At 43.8% G+C, this 22999-nt stretch overlaps 1 protein-coding gene and 1 long non-coding RNA gene across 5 annotated transcripts in view; one reads left to right on the forward strand and one right to left on the reverse strand.

Annotated features, from left to right (window-relative positions):
* Positions 1-641, forward strand: part of KCNC4 (potassium voltage-gated channel subfamily C member 4) — a 75887-nt gene extending 75246 nt beyond the window's left edge. Inside the window, exon 3 of the mRNA XM_068269544.1 lies at positions 376-641. Coding sequence (XP_068125645.1) covers positions 376-626 — 251 coding nt within the window. The 3' untranslated portion in view covers positions 627-641. The remainder of the gene's footprint in view (positions 1-375) is intronic.
* Positions 1-22999, reverse strand: part of LOC137546754 (uncharacterized) — a 174882-nt gene that overhangs the window by 34537 nt on the left and 117346 nt on the right. The gene's annotated exons all lie outside the window — the stretch shown is intronic.

Genomic DNA, 22999 nt, shown 5'->3' on the forward strand with positions numbered 1-22999 from the left:
TTCAATTTCCAGGTGATAAAAATATATTTTTAGGTAAGATGAAAAATTATCTCCTGGGAAAAAAATTAATTAGGTAAGGGGTATTGACCTATATGCAATTAACTCTTTTTTCTTAGTTTTCACCAAGTTGATATTTTCACACCTTGTCAATAAAATGCCTTTTAAACCCCCAGTAAGAAAGAAAAAGACACAAGATATTTTTGATACTACTTTCTCTTCTAATTTTGGTACTTTTTCAATTGTGAAATGTTGAAAATCTATTTTAAAGAGAAGATGAAAAATTATCTTGATTATCTTATCTATATCTATATGGGCAGTTGTGTGCTGTTGATATGGTTGATAAAAGTGCTAATGGTGTTCTTCTCTTTTATATAGAGGCTAAGCAGAATGGAGATGCCAACACAGTAACTTCGGATGAGAACCACGAAGAACCTCCACAGTTTCAACCACATGAAGAGAAGAAAATAATAAGACGATCCAGTGCCAAAGATAAAGATAGGTCAGAAGCGTCACACTTACTTCTGAACTCTGGAGAATTCACTTGCACTGCAGATGGAGAGATAAAGAAAAATATGCGAGACATGGATATAGAAATGGACTCCCACATACTCCTAGGTCCTTCATAAAATCAATATTCCATAGTGATTGTGACCTGGATGTAATTCTCTCTCAAATAATTCAATAGTCTTCCCATAGAAAAAAAAAATGAAAACTTCATAGGTGAGGTGTTACAGCGTGTTCCTTTTCACCTGTGAGTGATATTGTAATTATTAGTAAATTTTAACTTTGTCAAAAATGTATTTCTCAATGGACTTCATTCCATGCTAACATGTTGGAAAATAATAAAGGATTTGTTGGTAAGCCTTGTAGCCCATCATCAATAACTATTCTCAGAAATAAAAAGTAACTCAATTGAAATGGCCTCTTAGTATAGCAAGAAAACTGACAGCCGGAAGCTGGTTGCTAGGAGATCATAACTTTGCAGTTGAAATGATACTAAGCGGTTGACATGCAAGTGTAAGTACATTTTATATATTCATTTTATTTTATAATGATTTCATGATTATAGGTTTTATTAAAAATAGAAGTAGAATCTTGTACCATGTTTGCCCTCAGTAAAAGCAACATGTTTTGAATCATGATGATACAATTTATTGGCTAACTTAGGACTAAGAGTACGTTTTCGACTGCTCAGCCTTCTTCAGATCCAATCCTGCATGCTGTGCGCATACAGGATTAGAGTCTGAAGAAGGCTAAGTAGTCAAAAACTTACTTTTGCTTTTATTAAAAATAAAAGTAAACAAAATTTCAAGTGTAACTTCAGCCCAAACTTTGGAGAAAGGGACGCAAGGGATAAAAACACTAATAGATTTTTTTTTATGATGTCTGTGTTCGTTTTTAGCAGATTGCCTCTTTCTAGTATCTTAGTTACCTGTCACCATGACACGAAACAGGGGAATTCTTTGCAACTAAAATACTGACAGCAATAAAAACCTTACTGAAATCATAACATTTTTTCCATGCCACAAAAGGGCTATGCCTCGTCGGAGAGATTTCATCTCGCTTCCTATACTTGGTGACCATATCAAAATTTTACAATAATAAAGCTCCCATCCCTATGCCTTTATTGATAAGTGGACACATGTATTGTTGGGGCTGCTTGGTTTTAATTCCAAAGCTGGATGGTAACACTGCCAAAGCTGACACCCTGAAGTTTTATCAACTGGAAGATATATCGCCCTCCATGCTTGGAGTTGAGTGAAAAGGAAAGGAGCCTAAACCCCTGTGCTGGACAGAGGGAGCGATCTTGACAATGCTGTGCAAGTCTGTGTAGTTGTCGTCAGATAGTGCTGCTCTCTTGGATGCCACTCTAGGTGGTATATAATCTGCAGTAGGCAGTGGGATGTGGGGGATGGGTGAAAAAACAAGGGGTGGGGGGAGAGCGCATTCAAGTTGTCATTCTATAATGGCCAGCCGGCCGAGGAATATTCTCACCTAGATCTGTGGCTGACTGTCCCATATGGGGTGGCCAGCAGAAAGGCTTTGTCCCACTTGGACTGGGGACCAAGTCATGTCAGAAGTCCTCCTCCACAAGGTGTGCAGATGATAGCCTCCTTCAGAGCTGTACTAGCAGGCCACTGCTCTGGAATATTTTACACCTAGCCCGAGTGCTGTGATGCCGCTATAGGCGGCTGCCCTGTCAGGCAATCGTGGGTGGGAAGAGTGTGTATAATGGCTGAAGCTGCTGTTGGCTCCACGCCACTCTGCCTAGGTGAGATAATCAGATCGCAGGCGGCTGGAGCAGAAGCTGAGAGGCTCCTTGGTGATGTAACGGTCAGAGGAGGCTCTGTGCTAGTCTGTGGGACATACACAAGCAGGACACAGCCAGCGAGAGCAGTTAAGCAATTTGCCAGTGCAAGTGTGTGCAAGTAGGAAAAAAACGGCGGCTGCCGTATGAATCAAAAATAAAACTTAATTGTATAACTTTTATTGAAAGTAAAACAATAAAAGTTTTACTTTTGATTCATATGGCAGCCGCTGTTTTTTTCCTACTTGCTTTTGCTGGCTGTGTCCTGCTTGTGTAGGTCCCACAGACTAGTGCAGAGCCTCCTCTGACAGTTACATCACCAATGAGCGTCTCCGCTCTCGCTCCAGCCGCCTGCGATCTGATTATCTCACCTCGGCAGAGCGACGTGGAGCCAACAGCAGCTTCAGCCATCATACACACTCTTACCACCCATGATTGCCCGACAGTGCAGCCGCCTATAGCGGCATTACAGCACTCGGGCTAGGTGGAAAATATACCAGAGCAGAAGCCAGCCAGGACAGCTCTGAAGGAGGCTATCATCTGCACGCCTTGTGGAGGAGGACTTCTGCCAAGACTTGGTCATCGGCCCAAGTGGGACAAAGCCTTTCTGCTGGCCACCCCGTATGGGACAGTCAGCCACAGATCCAGGTGAGAATATTCCTCGCCCGCCTGGCCATTTTTATTAAATGACAACCTGAGTGCGCTCTCTCCCCACCCCTTGTTTTTTCACCCATCCCCCACATCCCACTGTCCCATGCTTGGATTTGGTATGGGAAAAAAAGATAACAGAAATAATTGTTTAGAGCTATCAATTAGAATTAGGCAGCAATTAGGAGGGCTCAGATTAGAAATTAGGTTAGAGGGAGATTAGGGTTTAAAAATTAAGGTTAGTTGTCAGGAAGGTATTAAGGTCATGTGGGAAAGTTGAAGGTTCATACACACCTACCAACTAGCCAAACTTGTATGTTAAGCCCCATACAACTTTTGTTGTGAAACAAGTTGAAACAACTAAAAAAAAGTATTTTGCTATTGTTCAAACAGCTGATAAGACTGGCAATAAGTCAATTCAACTGTTGGATTGACTTCTTATCAGTCTTATCAGCCTTTTAGGAACTCATGCTTGCCTGAATTACTTAATGCTGCTCAAGGGAACTTCTGCAGAAGTGTTAGATGGAGGCATCCATTAGAATGCTTAGAGGATGGGGACGGGTTATGGGAGGGCCACAGAAGACACTGAGCAGCATCAGGAATCTATGGATGAGGTAATCTGGCCCACCATGAGTTTCATTCAATTTGATTTGACCCGATTCAGGGGTATGTTGAGTGTCCGGGTGGGTTGGGATACATTGGCCAATCTTCACACGCCAGTAAAGCATGATTGAACGAACATAAATGTTCTTTTACAAATTTCAGGTCAAATATTGTGCAAATATACAAGGCTTTCCTGAATCCTGAGTAGCCATTTCACTGAATTTAAAGATATTATAAGCTATTTATGTTGATGTACACCTAAAAAAGGGATGATACATGAAGGAGTAGTTCCAAAATGAACTTTACATCAACAAGAACTGTACTGTACAGTATTGAATACGGTAAATATCCACATAAAAACAACTTGGTTTAACCACTTTACCCCCAGCGGTGCGGATTTCTCCGTCCCTTTTTCCACCCTGTTAACACCAAGGGACGGAGAAACCCGCACCTGACGCCGCTCCCGCTCGCTCGTCCGCGTGTCCCCGCGCTCGTGCACACCGCCGCCCACTTGCACGGAGATCAATGAACAGGAAAAAACTTTCCCGTTCGTTGATCCAAGCCCCCGCAATGATCAGCTGCTTCTACGAGAAGCAGCGCGATCATTGTGAAAAAAAAAAAAGGTACCCAGCCTCATAACACTTCCTGCAAGCGTCCTTCCGGACGCTTGCAGGACGCATAAACAAAAAGTTACTGTGGCCATCTTGTGGCCAAATAGTAAAACTACACCCTAAAGCATTTTTCATATAGAAATACATTAGTTATACACAAAAAATTAACTCATTACCTCCCACACTCCCCAATTTTTATTTTTTTTGTAATTAAAAAAAAAATTACAATTAAAAAAAATACATAAATAGTTACCTTAGGGACTGAACTTTTTAAATATTTATGTCAAGAGGGTATAACACTGTTACTTTATAAACTATGGGCTTGTAATTAGGGATGGACGCAAAACTGAAAATAAATGCACCTTTATTTCCAAATAAAATATTGGCGCCAAACATTGTGATAGGGACATAATTTAAACGGTTTTATAACCGAGACTAATGGGCAAATAAATTTCATGGGTTTTAATTACAGTAGCATGCATTATTTAAAAACTATAAAGGACGAAATCTGAAAAAGAATACATTTTTTCCCACATTTTTTCCTATTTTCCCATTAAAACACATTTAGAATAAAATAATTCTTGGCATAATGTCCCACCTAAAGAAAGCCTAATTGGTGGCGAAAAAAACAAGATATAGTTCATTTCATTGTGATAAGTAATGACAAAGTTATAGACGAATGAATGGAAGGAGCGCTGAAAGGTGAAAATTGCTCTGGTGCTCAAGGGGTAAAACCCCTCAGTTGTGAAGTGGTTAAACGAGGAATGCAGACTTAATCTGATATTATGGTAAGCTGTTATATCTTTAAGAATGTACCCTTTAAAATGTGCCTCGCTGGGTATGTTGATAGGCCCACATGCTTGTTCTCTTAAACTATGATATACCAAAAAAATAAAAGACAGTATTTACATAGCATTTCAGTCGAGTCCCAAATACTTGCACGTCGGACTTTATGTCCATAGGGGATTTATTTGGTTGACTTCCTGCAGAAACTTTTTTTTCCAGAGGATTCGTCCATACTTTTTACTATTTACCAGTTGGAATACAACATAGAAACATCCTTACCTTTAAGCCTCTGCTTCAGAGTCGGATTAAGGCTAAATGGGGCCCTAAGCAAAGTAACTGATTTGGGCCCCCCATCATGTCGTAATAGAATCAGAAGATGCAGCTGCACAGCAACATGCTGCACACACCGGGGCAGCCGAGCTACTGGTTGCTATGGGCAACAGCCCGCTTTCCTCTGTGAGTGCACAATGAATAGCAGCGGCAAAATGCAGAGTGAAAGATGAATGGCTGGGACATTTACACTCAGGGGCTGGGGCACCCCTGTGAAGAGGGCGCCAGATATCACAGCAGCAGCACTTTCCTCCTGTATCTCCAGCCTGGCAATAGCAGAAAGCTCTGGACACCGCCAAACCGGAAGCCGTTCCCCAGACAGAATTACATAACCACCCCCACCACCGAACAACCGATTTCCTCCCAAACTAGACAGCCACCATGCAGCCTCCATCCCAGTGAATACGGAAGTCCAGCAGAGAAGGCAGCCACAGCGGGGGAGAATGACAGCACCAGATGACTCACATTCACCTATTGCGATCCAAGCAATAGAGGTCCCGTCATCCGGAGCCCATCTGTCCCCTCTAGAGTGCTGCCGCTCTGTTACTACTACTATTCTGTTACTACTACTATTACTACTTCCTACTTCCTGTCTGATCTGAGAATCAGGAAGTTCAGAGCGAGCGGCTGCACTGTAGAAGAGACAGATGGGTTTCAGATGATGGGATCTCTATCGCTTGGATCATGGATAAGTGAGTGAGCGTTTGCCATCTGCTGCTATCATTCTTGCTGCAGCTGTGGTTCTCTGTGGGAAGGGAGGGAGGAGTGGGCAGCGGCAGAGTGCACAGTAGCAGGAGGGGGACCTAGGAGGAGAGCCTGGCTCTGAAGACAATCAGCAGCGCACGGCATCATTTGACAAGACAAGACAAATAACATTTATATCGCGCTTTTCTCCTGGCGGACTCAAAGCGCCAGAGCTGCAGCCACTAGGACGCGCCCTATAGGCAGTAGCAGTGTTAGAGACTAGAGAGACTTGCCTAAGGACTTGCCTAAGGTCTCCTACTGAATAGGAGCTGGCTTACTGAACAGGCAGAGCCGAGATTCGAACCCTGGACTCCTGTGTCAGAGGCAGAGCCCTTAAAGGAACTCAGAGCAGTGCCTGTGGGTATGCCTTCAAGCATACCCACAACTAATTACATCCTCACACCTACCAGCATGATGTTTATAATTATATCCCCCTAAGTTCCTTATATTTCATTGCATTGTACTGAATCGAGCTGCCAAATTTGGAGAAAAGTCGTCCTGTGTAATACAATGTAACTATGGAAAGATGCATATCAATTTGAAGCTCTATTTCTTCTCTTTCCAATGATAGATAAACTGCCACCCTACGCCTTTTAGTTTGCTATTTTCACGATCGAAATTGCCGTGACCACGATTTCGATTGCGAAAATAGCGAAAACTAAAAGGCATAGGGCGACGGTTTATATATCATTGGAAAGAGGAGAAAGAGAGCTTTAAAATGATATGCAGCTTTCCATAGTTACTGTACTTCTCAGAGTCCCTTTAACCATTATACCATCCAGCCACCGCTGACAGGATGGCAAGGGCTGGTTTATGTGCTGATGGAGCCCCTTTGACTCTGAATGGGGCCCCAAGCGACTGCTTTTGTTGCCTGGTCGGTAATCCGGCCCTGCTCTGCTTTAATATTACTGAAGAACAATATTCACCACTAGAAATGGGTTCAATTCTGCATTGAAAAGTAAAATTAGTGACTAGGGAGGCTAATTACCGACTTGTGTGATAAATACCTCAATAATAAATGGTATCATCCTGGTTTAAAACTTCTTGCTTATACCTCAATAAGTGTCAATTCACATAGATTACGGGATTCGTAAAATGTTTGGTATCTTAAGACCTGCCTGGACCTGCCAGTAAATAACAATCAGCATGTGGTAAAATCGATAAACGGGAGAGACAGCAAGAGCTACCTGGTCCTGCTACTCACACCATTTGATCCGATGTACTGTCAGGCACGACATCTCAAAAAACAAAACACGAGTGCAGGAGAAGGAGACATTCAAAATTACTTTGCTGTATTCCTTTAAATTTGCAGATCCGTGACCTGATACACAGAAGAGTGCACTCTAGTGGCATGCATAAAAATCTAAAAGGATGCCAAGAAAGCATATTACATCACAAGACTGAAGCAGGAACGGCTCATGCAGACAAGAATCACAGCTTACTGTCAGACCTACTCCACAGCTGGTGAAACATTACCAGGTCAGCTTATTGATTTGAAGCTGCATTTTTCGGTATATTACCAAATTATTATCGTATGAGAGGAAATCTTAGTGAATTTGGGGGAAAAATGTCTAAAATACAGAATGCAGCAGGCCCAGATTTACCTCACCGGAGCCTATAGGCCCAGGTGTTCTGGCACCCTAGACTTCACCCTTCATGAACCTACAAACCCCGACCACACTGCACCGCAAGTGTGCTAGCTGGCTCAGCTGTCACTATTCCCTACTTCCCTTGCCCATCATGAGTAGCTACAGGTATCCCTTAGTATTAGGTAGCTAGAGGAACCTCAGTAATAAGTAGCTAGAGGTGTCCCTGACTGAAGGGAGGTCTGGTCAGTGGAAAGAGCAGGGCGAGTAACCTCTCATTTATACTCTCAGCAAGACTCTGCATAGGGAAGGAGAGAGGGAGGCGCTCAGAGAGCAGTGTGAGCCGCCTTTTCACTATCAGGCGCCTGTAGGCACGCGCCTACAGTGCCTTATGGTAAATCCGGCCTTAGAATGCAGTATTTTATCAACCTAATTTTACTGCTCAACAAGAAAGGATGCTTGCCTCTATGAGAGGTATGAGAAACAATGATGTGCACAGCTAATAGATTTGCAAAACTTTTAGGCCTCTTTTATACGGCAGGAAGAAGGCGGTGAATGCACCACCTGACGGCTGCTTCCCCCACTGGCTGGGTGTTTGCCAAAGGCAGCTCTGGAAACCCTGCAGGAACGTTTTGAACAGGGAATCCCTCTCCCTGTGTTTACCTTAGAGATTACAACAAATATTGTTGCTAATCTTGGAGGGCAATAGTACGGCGGGGGGGGGGGGGGGGGGTCAGAGAGCGTCGGTGTGGGGACACAGAGGCATGTTATAAGGCAGAGAACATGCCTATGTGTCCCATCTGCTCTTACATCTTTAAGTGTAAAAAAAATCCTCGACGTTTGTCACCAATAAATCATCTAATGCACGAATCGCGACCCATAACGTGGTTGCTTATTCAGTGGCATAATTCTGTAGGTTTACAGTTCGTGAGTCGACGATGAAAAAAATAAAATGTACAGCCACATCGAAAGATGTTCCGCATGTTGTTATCCAAACACAAAAAGGGGGACACCAAAAGCCCAGTATAGCGTAATAAGTACTGGCAATGGATGAAGAATAGCAAAGCAAGTATTAATATACTCACAAACCAGGGTCACCTCTTAGGCAACCACTTTAAAAGCAGGTGGGGAGATTAGACCTGACCCCACTCAGGATTAAGAAGTCACTCGCCGTAGATCAGAAAAAGGGGTAACACCCCTCCACCAACTGTCAACAGAGGCGCTTGGTTTGCAATAGACCTGCATTTGTTACATGCTCCATCTAATTGCCTGATGAAGCAGGGTCACGCCTGCGAAACGTGTTGCACTGAACCTTGGAGTACGTAAATAAAATTTAAATGAAAATCTTGTTTCTATGTGGAGGAGGTAAGTCCACTGCTACCTCCTCGATTTTTAACCATTTTAGATAATTGTATTCTTTTGACACCTCTGTTCTGTTGAAAATCACACATTCTCATTGTCCAGTCAGCCCAATTACCATCAACAATCTGAATTTTATCCAGTAGTAAGTCACTGTAACTGCAATTAGGTGGTATATATTGGTGTTCCTATAGCCCATTGTATGGGGCTGCTGAATATGCGGCGATACGCTGGTGGTTCCCTTGAGGTAAGCAGGGTGAATTGGAGCTATAAGTCAAAGTGGTTTTGATTTTTTTTCTTTATACATTGTGTATATGCAAGGAATCCTTATGCTAGGAATACGCAATGCGTTTCTGCTGCTCGATTCTCTGCTCAATCTTTTTGCCGCTCAATCCTCCACTCAATTCTCTTATCTTCCACTAGTTTTTCTTATCTTTTTCCATTCACTTCTATCAGAAATCGAGCGGCAAAACATTTTATTTATTATCTATCGAACCCATTTATCTGCTGCAAAAACGCGCATCTTGTATTCCCAGCATTAGAGCAAGGAACCTGTTAACCTCATTGTCTGTACTGATTGCCAATGTTTACAAGCAGCAATAAAGAAACATGTCTTCTTTCAAATCCTCTGTGCTTGTTATCTCATTTTTTGCATTTAATGTGAGACACTAGACTTAGTAAGCAAGCAAACCTAATGCTGGGAATACACGGCCTCAGTTCTGAGCTCTTTAGATGGCTCGATAGATAATTTCCGACATGTCCGATCTCCCGCCCAATCGTTTCCATGCTCGATTCTGCATGAAAAATGAGCGGAAGATAAGAGAATCGCCTGCAGAATTGCACGGAAAACGGTCGGGCGCGGAATCGAGTGGCAAAATTGAGCCGTGTATGCCCGGCATAAGAAAGATTTTATATAGCACAGAAGCTCAAAATAAGTTGCAATATTTTCTTTACAATACTCACTCAGAATTAGTGGAATCTTGTTACCAATACACTTTGTAGTTAGATGAGAAACTGATAGTGTTCATGTGATGTGAGGTCATCCACAGCTAATTAACAAAAAATCAGTTTACACTTTTCTTAAAGCAGTAGGATTACCTATACTATACCAGGGAAAAAAAATTCAGTGAATGTTATATAGTAAATAGAGAGAATTCTGTTCCTGGTGGGAACCATGTCTTTTGCTCACAGTTTAGGCTAAATCCTGATGTAAATTCTGCCTTTTACTTTTTTCTTTCTCCTCCAATCGCAGAGTCACCTCAGCCTTGCTTGTAAACACAAGTGAGCAGATAAGCAGCTAGGCAGAGATATAAAGGGAAGAGGAGGAATATATTATAGATAAAAAGAATCCCCCAGCATGCAACTGTTTGGCACTGACTACTAAAGGGCCAGTGCTCCTTAAGTATGTGATAACTCTAAATCATAATAGCAGAAAAAGTTTTGAATGCAGGATTGGCATCTTTATCACTTAATACACTCAGACCAGTTGCTGTTGAAACTTCATTTTTATGGTGACACTCCCGCTTTAAAGACAGCTGTAATGGTCTACCAGTTAGTGCTTGGCTCCATATTGGGAAGTAGCAGACATCAACAACTTGATTAAGGTGCCGGTATACTATTCAGACACAGATTGATTCCCAGTGATAAAAACAAGAGGCACTGCAACACCATAATTGTGAAATGCTGGGATAAACACTAGGAAGACAAAGAAAACTCCAATATGGAAAACATACAAATGGAATCAAATCAGCACACAAATACAAAAATTACCTGCTGTGCATATTAGCTCATAAGCTGGCATTTTCATACTAAATGTGGGATAACATTTTTTTTTTTGGGGGGGGGCAGCTTATTCATCAGTAAAGGTTAAGATTCTGCTTATATGCAGGACCAGATCAGCCTCCAATCCCCACAGCTTGTCCTGTATCTCCTGTCACTAGAATCTACACATTACTATCTGTTCATCACTACAATCTACCAATCTTTGCCTTCCTGCCGTTGGACTCTACCAATCTCTGCCTACCTACCACTAGAATGTAACATTCACTGCCTACCTGTCACTAGAATCTAACAATCTCTACCTGCCACTAGAATGTAACAATCACTGCCAACCAGCCACACAAATCTAGCAATCACTGCCTACCTGGCATTAGAATCTACCAATCACTGCCTAACTGCCACTAGAATTTAGCAATCACTACCTGCCACAAGAATCTAACAACCACTCCTTACCTGCCTCTAGAATCTGCCAATCAATACCTGCCACTAGAAGCTTACAACCACTACCTGCCACTAAAATGTAACAGTCACTCACTACCTTCCAGTAGAATTTAACAATCACTACATGCCACTAGAATGTAACAGTCACTCATTACCTTGCACTAGACTCTAACAATCACTCCCTACCTGCCACTAAAATCTACCAATCACTATCTAACCGCCCATAGAATGTAACAAACTCTGCCTACCATCCACCAGAATCTAACAATAACCCCCCTCCTACCACTAGAATCTAACAATCACTACCTGCTACTAGAATATGACAATCACTACCGACCACTAGAATCTAACAATCACTGCCTACCTGCCACTAGAATCTAACAATCACTGCCTACCTGCCACTAGAATCTAACAATCACTGCCTACCTGCCACTAGAATCTAACAATCACTGCCTACCTGCCACTAGAATCTAACAATCACTGCCTACCTGCCACTAGAATCTAACAATCACTGCTACCTGCCACTAGAATCTAACAATCACTGCCTACCTGCCACTAGAATCTAACAATCACTGCCTATCTGCCACTAGAATCTACCAATCACTGCCTACCTGCCACTAGAATCTAACAATCGCTACCTACCTGCCACTAGACTACCAATCACTCCCTATTTGCCACTATAATCTACCAATCACTACCTGGCATTAAAACATATCAATCACTTCTTGCCATTAGAATCTAACAATCACTGCTACCTGCCACTAGAATCTAGCAATCACTGCCGCCTACCACTAGAATCTAACAATCACTAATTGCCACTAGAATGAAACAGTCACTCTCTATCTGCCACTAGAATCTAACAATCACTCCTTACCTGCCACTAGAATCTAACAATCACTACCTGCCACTAGAATCCAACCATAATTACCTACCTGCCACTAGAATGTAACAATCACTACCTGCTACTAGTATTATTTGCCTGTGATTGATATTATCCACTTGTCATGGTAATATTTCCTTTATTGTGCCTGACTCATGCATTACACATAAAATATGAGTAAAACAAGTATGCCACATTAATACAGTGCCTAAAACAGCCAACAGCCAGTTCACATACTTTTATGTGATAGTCATTATTTGGCCCCGACCATGATCTGATGTGACCATGCCCATTTTTAACCACTTGAGGACCCACCCTTTACCCCCCCTTAAGGACCAGCGTTATTTTTTGTGATCTGTGCTGGGTGGGCTCTGCAGCCCCCAGCACAGATCAGGTTTCATGCAGAGCGATCAGATCGCCCCCCTTTTTTCCCCCCTATGGGAATGGTGTGCAGGGGGGGTCTGATCCCTCTGGTGGGCAGGCTAGTTGCGGGGGGGGGGGCACCTCAAAGCCCCCCTCCGCGGCGACATTCACCCCCCTCCCTCTCCTACCTGTCCCCCCGGTGATCGGGGCTGCACAGGACGCTATCCGTCCTGTGCAGCCAGTGACAGGACGTCCCCTGTCACATGGCGGCGATCCCCGGCCGCTGATTGGCCGGGGATCGCCGATCTGCCTTACGGCGCTGCTGCGCAGCAGCGCCGTACAATGTAAACAAAGCGGATTATTTCCGCTTGTGTTTACATTTAGCCTGAGAGCTGCCATCGGCGGCCCGCAGGCTATTCACGGAGCCCCCCGCCGTGAATTGACAGGAAGCAGCCGCTCGCACGAGCGGCTGCTTCCTGATTAATCAGCCTGCAGCTGGCGACGCAGTACTGCGTCGCTGGTCCTGCAGCTGCCACTTTGCCGACGCACGGTATAAGCGTGCGGTCAGCAAGTGGTTAAAAGTGGCATGCTGAGAAACCCGCAACACATGAAAAAAAGTTTACTTGAGATTTTTGCAAATGTATTAAAAATAAAAAATAAATGAGAAAGCATATGTACATAAGTATTCACAGCCTTTGCCATGAAGCTCAAAATTGAGCTCAGGCGCATCCTGTTTCCCCTGAACATCCTTGAGATGTTTCTGTGGCTTAATTAGAGTCCACCTTTGGTAAATTGAGTTGAATGGCACAAGGCAGCTCGCCTGGAGTTAGCCAAAAGGTGCCTGAAGGACTCTCAGACCATGAGAAACAAATTTCTCTGGTCTGATGAGACAAAGATTGAACTCCTTGGTGTGAATGCCAGACGTCACGTTTGGAGAAAACCGAGCACCACTCATCACCAGGCCATTACCATCCCTACAGTGAAGCATGGTGGTGGCAGCATCATGCTGTGGGGATGTTTTTCAGTGGCAGGTACTGGGAGACTAGTCAGGATAAAGGGAAAGATTACTGCAGCAATATACAGAGACATCCTGGATGAAAACCTGCTCCAAAGAGCTCTTGAACTCATACTGAGGCAACGGTTTATCTTTCAGCAGCACAAGGACCCTACGCACACAACCAAGATATCAAAGGAGTGGATTCGGGAAAACTCAGAGGTGTTGCAAAGAGGAATGGGCAAAACTGGCCAAGGATAGGTGTGCCAAGCTTGTGGCATCATACTCAAAAAAGACATGAGGCTGTAATTGCTGCCGACAAAGTATTGAGCAAAGGCTGTGAATACTTATGTTAATGTGATTTCTATTTTTTTTATTTTTAATACATTTGCCAAAACCTCAAGTAAACTTTGTTCACGTTGTCATTATGCAATGGAATAAGGTTGTAACGTAACAAAATATGGAAAAAGTGATGCACTGTAAATACTTTCTAGATGCACTGTACATGTAGCACCTGTGGGCTATTTTAGTGCTTATTCAATACATACTACACATGAATTATCACAATACGTATATGTGGACTGGCCCTAAAGACTCTTACACACTCTGGGGTATATTCAATAAATCGTGGTAATGTTTATGTGTGCACACAGCACATGTACATTTTACTGGGCCTTAAACAAACCACGTAATGTTGCACACTTGGCATACTGTAAATAATGAGTATGAATGATAAAATTCATTGGATCCTGTAGCAACAGCTAAGTTGAATAACTAAGAGGTAATCTAAATAAATCAAGTAGTTTGCAGAAATTCCAAATAAGGAAAGGGCAGTGGTAAAAGGGGTGTAGTAGCGACTACTAAACACATGCCAGTGTTAACTCTTTGCACTCAAAATTCCTGTACACCTGTAACACAGACAGTGTTAAAAGCCATCAATGAAGCCATCACCAAAAAACTGCATTATTCTGTATGACTAGGTTGGTTTGCCTTCTTAAAACAGAAGGCATTTACAATAATTCAGCTTTAAGTGAACATCTATGGTTACCCACAATGCACCGCTACTGAAAATGTAAATTATCTCTTTATGCCCCTGAAGCCAGGCCTACATCCAGAACTGGTGTCTAGCAAGCCTATAGCTTTAAATGTTACAGAGCAACATCAACCCCACATGCATGGTCTCTTTAGTCCCCTATACTTTCCTTGTTGTTTTGGGTCACCCCAAGGTGCTTGGTTACTGTGTTTGTGTTATGACATGATACTCTACTGCTTTTACTAAGTCTTTGAAGGGAACGCACTCCATGTTTCATGCCAATTTTTCCTGGGAGCAGCAAACTCTCACACTCACACCATTTATTAAAATAGGCTGTGATGGCAAGTTCAAAGAGCTATGCTCTGATTCTTGGGGGTAAAGGTATTACACATAAATGATGATGTACATAATAAACATAATACTAATAATATTCCACAATCTAGATTTTCAAAGTGGTCTTAAGGCCCGTACAGACGCCTGAACGCCTAAAACGGATGATAAAGACCTCCTCAGCCAATGGCCAGGCGTGTGTAGAGCGGCTGCCGGCCCCCAACCCACAAGAGAACCGCTCAACGGATCAACTCACCCCTGCGACGGCCAATTGCATTGGCTGTGCCAATCTCAGATCCTGAGCTGCGATGGGCAACATAAAGTCAAGGGGTGTGTACGCACCTTAAGATTTACACTGGAAGTAGTCTTGAGTGATGCACAAACACCACCCAGCACAAACAATCCCCCTTCCAACACGACTCTACAGCTGATTCATGGCTACTCTGTGCTAATCCCAGCACAAGGCATACAGAGGTGCATGAGTTTGACTTTGGTCCTAGGTGGCACCTGAAGTGATGGGAAACCTTTGTATTGTTGCCTATCCAACATACATCCCAAGGTAGGACCTGTCAAAGGGGCCAAAAATCCCCCCTTTGTATGAAACCAATGTGAGTGCTTCTTTCTTCTTTTTTCATCTGTACCTCCCTTGTGTTAGATAGTGTCTATTCTGCTGTTGTGGAACCACCTGATTGCTGCCATTTATCCCAAAAATCCAAAACAGCATTCATTAAACAAAAAAATAATAATCACTGTGGGTTTCTGCATTAATTCACACTCACATAACTTTTATTCTCTGTCAGCAACCCCAGGCAAAGGTTGCAATTTTTAAGGTGGAATTTCTCTCTTGCTACACAGGTTATGTGGTTTACATGCTGAATTGCCCATGTGATATCATAAGTTGCAAAAATTAATAGACAATGGACGATTTGGATAGCTGAACATGTAGGAAATATAGTTAAAAAGGACATTAAATGTCCAGTGGCAGTCCACTTTGCTTTATTGCATTAAAGAGAATCTGAAGCCTTATTTAAAAAAAAAAAAAAAAAAAAAACCCAGATTCTGACCTAAGGGGAGGGAAGTCTCTGGGTCCCGCTGAGCCTTTTCTGTTCCTCTCCTCATGCCCTCATTCCTCCGCAGGTTCCTCCGTTTAAATCTCCCACTGCGGGAGGCTTCGGAAGTCTTCGGGAGCCCGGGTACTCCCGAAGACGGGTGGCTCTGTGTTGCGCACGCGAGAGAGGGTGCTCTCTTTACCGCGCGTCTTCTGCGGTGATCTGCGTCAGCCCGGAAGACATGCAAGTCTATGGCGATGCGGGGATTTTTTAAAAAGTTACAGACGCTGCGTCGCACCACTCATGCGCGGAAGCGTATTTTTACAATACGCTTCCATGCACTTCCCGAAGTAGGAAGTGACCGCAAGCGCATGTCACTTCCTGCTTGGCCCAATGGCAGATGGGGAATACCGCGTAGTAATACGGTATTCCCCGAAGGCCTGTTTCTGGCGGTGCGGTGAAAGCTACACACCGCATCGCTGCTGCCAGTTTACAGTGTAAAACCGACCTGAACTACTAGCCGATCAGCTTCTGATAGCTAATCGGCTAGTATCGGGGGCCCAACTCACCAGCTTGGTGTCCTATATCTGCAATTTAACATTGCAGTATATAACACATCTGCTGAAGCCGGCGTGTATCTTAACTGATCCGGTTAGTCTAGTAGGAGGAAATGTATCGGTCCTTTGAGACATGCAATTCTGATGATATTTTTCTAATGAAGTAACTATTTCAGGCACAAAGTACATGGCTACTTTGGAAATACTGTAGCTAACAGCTTTGAACACTTTCATATCAAATTAGTTACGACAACCCTTTTTCATAGCTGTCATGCTGGCCAGCTTCCTAATATGACTTGACTTTGAGCTGTATTTGTGACAGTCATCAGGTGCTTTAAAGTAAAACTTCCTTTTCCTGTGTTTTCGGTTATTAAGTCCGCAACCATAACTGTGTATTACTAAGAGATCAAGTGGCTCTTTAGGTTGGGGGTTTGGTTTTCATATTTAATTCATATAACATTATGCACTAATTGTGTAAGGGAGTACCAGATAGACCTGATAATTAGTGATGATGCGTTCTGATATTCAGGAAAATATTTACTAAGTGCTATTATCCTACAAAATATTCTCAGTTAATGGTCTATTGGGCATTTATCTGTTGCTAAACAACGCCTAATGGAATAACAGTGCGCAAGTATGAGCTGCATTTCCATTGCAATAGGAGAGCGGAAGCACCTACTACTTAAGCTGAGCATGTTTATTTTATTTGAATCTGCTTTGCCATTATCAATAAAGTAGCAAATGTATGTAACTTGAAAGAACTCCAGAGCTACGGTCGGGACATAAGTCATTAGAATACATACACTGCAATAAGTTCTTGAGAGAATTCTTCTAATGTGAGCTCATGGCGTATGGTCTTTGTTGATGGAAGTCATTTTTCAGAAGGTGCGTACAGATGTGAAATCTACAGCAGGTTCTGAACTGTACTGTGCGCTCCGCAGCGCTGCTGGTCTACACAGCAAACAGCACAATGCAGAAGGACTCCAGGAAGTGGCACTGGAATTCAATAAGAATAACATTTGCAATGTATAAAACAAGTAGTTCAAATGACATGTACACACGTGGCCAACCTCCCCAATAGTTGGTCAGCAGATCCGCTGGTTGGATCGGGCAAACCGCCCATTATCAGGTGGTCATCTAGTAGTTTATTGCCCATACATACGCCTAACTTAGCACCCAACAGACAATGATAGTTGGGCAGATTGTCTGCACGCGTGTATGAACCTTAAAAATGTTGGGCAACTGCGCTGTTATCAATTAAGTGGGGTGGAGCTTTGAGTGATTAACCTGTCTGGTATCTTTATACCAGTCTTTTTATTTTTGAAAAGTTTGTGTGCTGTTTAAAGTATTAGAGCAGAGCTAACATTTTGAGTTTCATACCACTTTATACCTATTAAATGTACTAATGATAATGAATAGTGGGTTGCTATTTTGTTTGGTTTTTTTTTCAAATTTAAAGCAAACCCGGGGTGAAAAGACAAAACAAAACAAAAAAAAAACAGATATAAGATGCACCTAGGTTTATAGGACAAAAATCAAGGGAAGAAAAACATGCTGAACCTGGAGTGTCCATGGTGCAGGGGCATCTCGTGGATGTTCTTCCCCCAATTATTATGTCAAACTTGTACCTCTTGTGTCCCAATGTCCTTCTCTGCTCCCCTTGTGTCCTCCTCCATGCCCTTTTGCGTCCTTCTGTGTCCTCCATTGTCCACGTATCCCTGTGTCCTCCATTGTCTCCCTGTGTCCTACATTGTCCTCCATGTGCTCTCCATTGTCCTGTGTCCTCTTTCATGCCCCATTGTGTCCCCGTGTCCTCCATTGTCTCCATGTGTCCTCCATTGTCTCGCAATGTGCCCTCCATTGTTGTCTATTGTTCTCCAATGTGTCCTCCATTGTCCCCGTGTCTTCCTCTGTGGTTGTTTGTCTCCCTGTGTACTCCTTTACACCCCCCATGCAGCGTAATTAGCAGTGGGCGCGTCTCACCTGATCAGAGGGCTCCAGGGTTATTAGCAGCTTCTCCTCTCCCTCACTGCCCCTCTAGTCCAATCTTCTGCTGATCGTGTCATTACACACGACCAGCACTAGGGGGACAGTGAGGTTGAGGAAAAGCTGCTGGTTGATGAGGATGCTTTCAGATCAGGTGAGACACGTGCCTGCTGCTAATTACTCTGCATGGGGGAGGAGGGGGGAAGAGAGGAGCGGAGGAGGACATGTGGTAGTGAACGAGGACACAGGGACAGAACAGGGAGTCCCCAATATTACGACAGGTCGTCGGTTTGTATAAGCGGGCGTTCATAAATCTAGGACTCCCTATAGTCGGAATATAAGCCGCAATGTCTTTTTCTCCATACTTTTGGGGGAGAAAAAGTGTATCTTATAGTCTGAAAAATGTGATACCTACTGTATAAAAATGGATTCTCCAGAGGCTTTCTGCGTCCTCCTGGAAACTACCACCATTGCCAAGATCTTCTCGTAAATCACGACTGTGCTCTTATTCACATTTGTGATGAAGAGAAGCGCAGTCATGTAACATATCTGACAAGCTCCTGTTGGATATGCTCTGGGAGTCTGTGTGCAGCAATGGTGGGAGCCAGGGGGATGTGGGAAGCCTCTGCAGCATCCGGACACTTCTCTCAGGTTCACATTAAAAAACAATTAACCCTTGCACACCTGCATGCAAATGTTCAAACAAATACATTCACAGATTCACTCATCCTGGCACCACTGTTATACCGCGTAGGAGAGGAATCGGAGCGGGAGAATTGGGCGCAGGATACAGCCGGTATATGGCTGATGCTGCACAAGTTCCCAGCCGCGTTAAATACTATTCCCCCTCCAGGCCACCATGGATAGTGGGGAATAAAATAATTTGGCTTCCAGCAATTGATGGAGGTCGAATTATAGTGTTGTAATAGTAACTTCAGCTCCGTCTTCTGCCGGTGCTGAAGTTACTCCCTGTGCGCCGCTATAGCCGTAATTCCTATTACGGCCTATGGTGGCGCCGGCTGCGCCCAAGTGTCCTGCGCTGGAATAGCAGTGTTCGTATTATCCCTACAGCTAACTTAAAAGCTGGGGTCTTAGTTTATAAAAGAATACTGTTAAGCTTGGAGGTGTAATCTCCACAGTCAGCATACAACACATAAGCTGACGTGAAGGAGGTACACACACCAGCACAAGGGATCAGGATATCCCCAGTTTAGTGGAGGAGAGGACTGACTCCAATAGGAGATTGTGGTGCACAGAGCCGGTGCAGATCCGAACAGCCACAAACAACACTTTCGTAATAACGTAGCGCTGAGCGCATAAACCAGGACTGAGGAGATCAGAACAAGTAGACAGAATGAACGCTTGCTAGCTAGCGGCTACTTAGCGACAGCAAGCGTCCAAAACCAGACAGACTGGAATGAGGCAGCCAATGCGTTGCGGCGATGGCGTGCCTCACAAAGACAGGACAGGATAGTCAGAAATTAGCAGGATCAAGATAGATGAACGTAACACAGATAAATATACAATAAGTATGATTTCCTAGCGTATTACAATTACAGCTATCAATGAAACTATTCGTAACGTCTGACTAACATATGTATATATCGGCAATGAACCGATATATGACATAAGCAGGAACTCTGACTAAGACTGGAGTAATACAGGGAACAGGACTCAGAAGGATTCGCTATCTCTTCGCAGAGATGAACGCAATCCACAAACAGGACCAGGAACAGGATAACTAGCTCAGCGTGCTGGAACGCTGACTAACGGAACACAGGATATAAACAGTTCGTGTACGTATATATCAGCGACACTGATGTATGAACGTAACACGAATTCAAGGAAAATAACAAAATGCGCAAGTATGCGTATATATTGGCGATGAACCAATATATGACACAAGACAAGCAAGTAACAACTTCTAGAACAAGAGCAGAACTAGGAGGACTCGCTGACCCCTTCGCAGGAGTCAGCGCAGTCCACACGGACCAGGAACGAGGTGGGGCACGAGCAGAGTAACAGATAGAATCTGAGACTATGGTAGCCCATGAGACATTGCAGGAAGCAGTTCTTTATACTGAGGTCATCCAATGGGAGCAGACCTGCAGATTCCCACACAAGTGAATGGTAATTAATCACAGGCTGATAGCAGGAAAAGGCAGACAATGATATGCAGCCTGCAGGAAAGGGACTGCCCCTCCACTGCAGCAGACAATGTTTGTTTACACAAGAGCATGTTAAACTGTCATTAATTTCAGAGTGACTGCAGATGGAATTAGCAACTAGTTTAAGTGCAAACCAAACTATGCAAGAAAATGCATGTAATGACATCAGAACTGCTTGGGTTACAATACCACTGCAGCCAGCAGTAAACGCTGCAGACATGATCATAACATTACCCCCCCCCCCCCCCCCCCTTAAAAGCGGATACCAGACGCTTTTCGAAACTGAAATTCCCAACAAAACAATCTGACTGATAATTCATGATGACCGGGACAGCCCGGCAAGACCAAATTCCAGAATCAGTCCCCACAAGACTGGACCCATCAGAACCAGAACCTACAGAACCATGCCCGTCAGCACCACAAGCCTCAGTGTGATACCCATCAGAACCACGACTTCCAGAGAAAAGCCCCCAGAAACTCTCTGAGCGATACCCACCGCCTTCCCGGGACTGTCCAAAAACGCCAAAGCCTTTGCAATGCCCACCGGAACTGTCCCCACCAACACAAAACCCACCGTTGAACCAGTCCAAGGTACCAGGACAAGTTTCCTCAGAGATCTCCCAGAACACTTGGAAGCTCCAAAGAGATCCCCACAGGTCAGAACGCCCCTTAGGCTCACATGGAGAACCATCAAGAACCCCTATGGAACCCAGGGCAACTCTAGAGTCAGGGTCACAAGGACAAACATCAAGATCAGGGTTTTTAGGGACCAGAACCATCTCCGGGCATGCAGGCCAACCGGCAACATCAGAACAGGTCTCCACTAGGGAAGCGTGTGAGCACGCCAACACAGACACACTTGGGCACTCTGGCATACGAAGCACATCTGGGCACACCGGCACAAGAGAGACTTCTGGGCATGTCAAGGAACTGCAAACCTCAAAGTCAGTCAAGGTAGGACCGAAACCAGGACTGGGCAAAAAAAAATCATCATGACTAGACTTCACAGTTACTGGATTCTCACTAAAAAATGCAGGATCAGACTTAGATGTCTCTGATTCCAGCAAAGTTATTAACAAATCATGTTCAGGGGCATTTACAAGACAGGACAAATCTTCTGATGTATGCACCGAACTAGACAGGGTTCCCATAACTTCTTCTGGACTAGACAGAGACTCATCAAATACACTGGATTGGAGCTCATGAAGGGCTGCAAAACAAGTCAGTAGTGCAGCAATCCCCACTGAACTAGGCAAAACTGAGTAACTCACTGGACAGGAAGGGGACTCAGGAACTTCTGCCACACCGGCCAGAGAACCAGAATTTTCCAGGATACAGGGCTGGGTTTCAGAAACACTCATTAACCCGGACTGAAATTCTGAGATTTCTATTATTTTTCCCAGCGAGTCAGAATTATCCATGTTACAGGGTAAGACTTTTGAAACATTCAGAGGACAGGGCTGGAGTTCCTCGGCTGTTACAACACTGGAGAGGGACTCAACAACATTGGTTAAATCAGACTGTGTACAGGGCAAGGTATCTAACACACTTGCTGACGAGGACAATATTTCAATGGCTTCTGCTTCGCTGGGCAGAAATTCATCAAGTTTTATTAGAGCAGACTGTAATTCCAAAACAGCTGCTAGACAAGTGAATATTACTGCAACACCAACTGAGGTAAGCAGTGCCTCAGACTGTTCTGCTAGAGGGTTTGAAGTATCCAAAGTACTGGGTGAAGCATAAGACTCTGTGACCACAGCTTCACTGGACAGGATCACCGAACAGTCCACACTGCAGGGCAAAACCATGGAAGCACCTGCTGGACAGCATAATGATTCTGTGACCTGAGTTTCATTGGAGAGATCTACTGCACAATTCATGGTACAGGGCAAGTTCACTGGAACATTTTCTGAACACGGTAATAATTCTGCGATTTCGGACTCACATAGCAGACCCTCTGAGTTATTCATGAAACTAGAGTGAGGTGTAGAAACAGGAAGATCAAAACACAATGTTTGCGCATCTAAATCACCATTCAATTGTGAAATTGGAAAATTCAGATGCTGGGGTTCTGAGATTTCTGGACAGGATTGCTGGGACTCAGAAACTGATGTAGTGCATCTATTGGCATCTGCTGGATCAGACAGGAGTTGAACTTTATTAACACAGGTAATTTCTGCATAAGTGTTTGCAGAGACAGGCAAGATTTTTCTGGTGTCTGTTTCACTGAACAAAGACTCATGAGTACTGGCTAGGCTGGACTCAGAAGTCAGCAGGACCTCTGGGTCCTCTGCTGAGAAATTTGTGCAGGGCAAGATTAAGGAAGTATTAGTAATTTCTGTCTTACTGGGAAGTAACACTGAGTTATCCATGGTACAGGGTGGAATTACAGGAACTTCAATTTCACACAAAAAGAGCTCTGAATCACTCGCTGAATCAGCCAA

Source organism: Hyperolius riggenbachi, chromosome 2, assembly GCF_040937935.1.
Source record: "Hyperolius riggenbachi isolate aHypRig1 chromosome 2, aHypRig1.pri, whole genome shotgun sequence".
NCBI classification, from domain to species: domain Eukaryota; kingdom Metazoa; phylum Chordata; class Amphibia; order Anura; family Hyperoliidae; genus Hyperolius; species Hyperolius riggenbachi.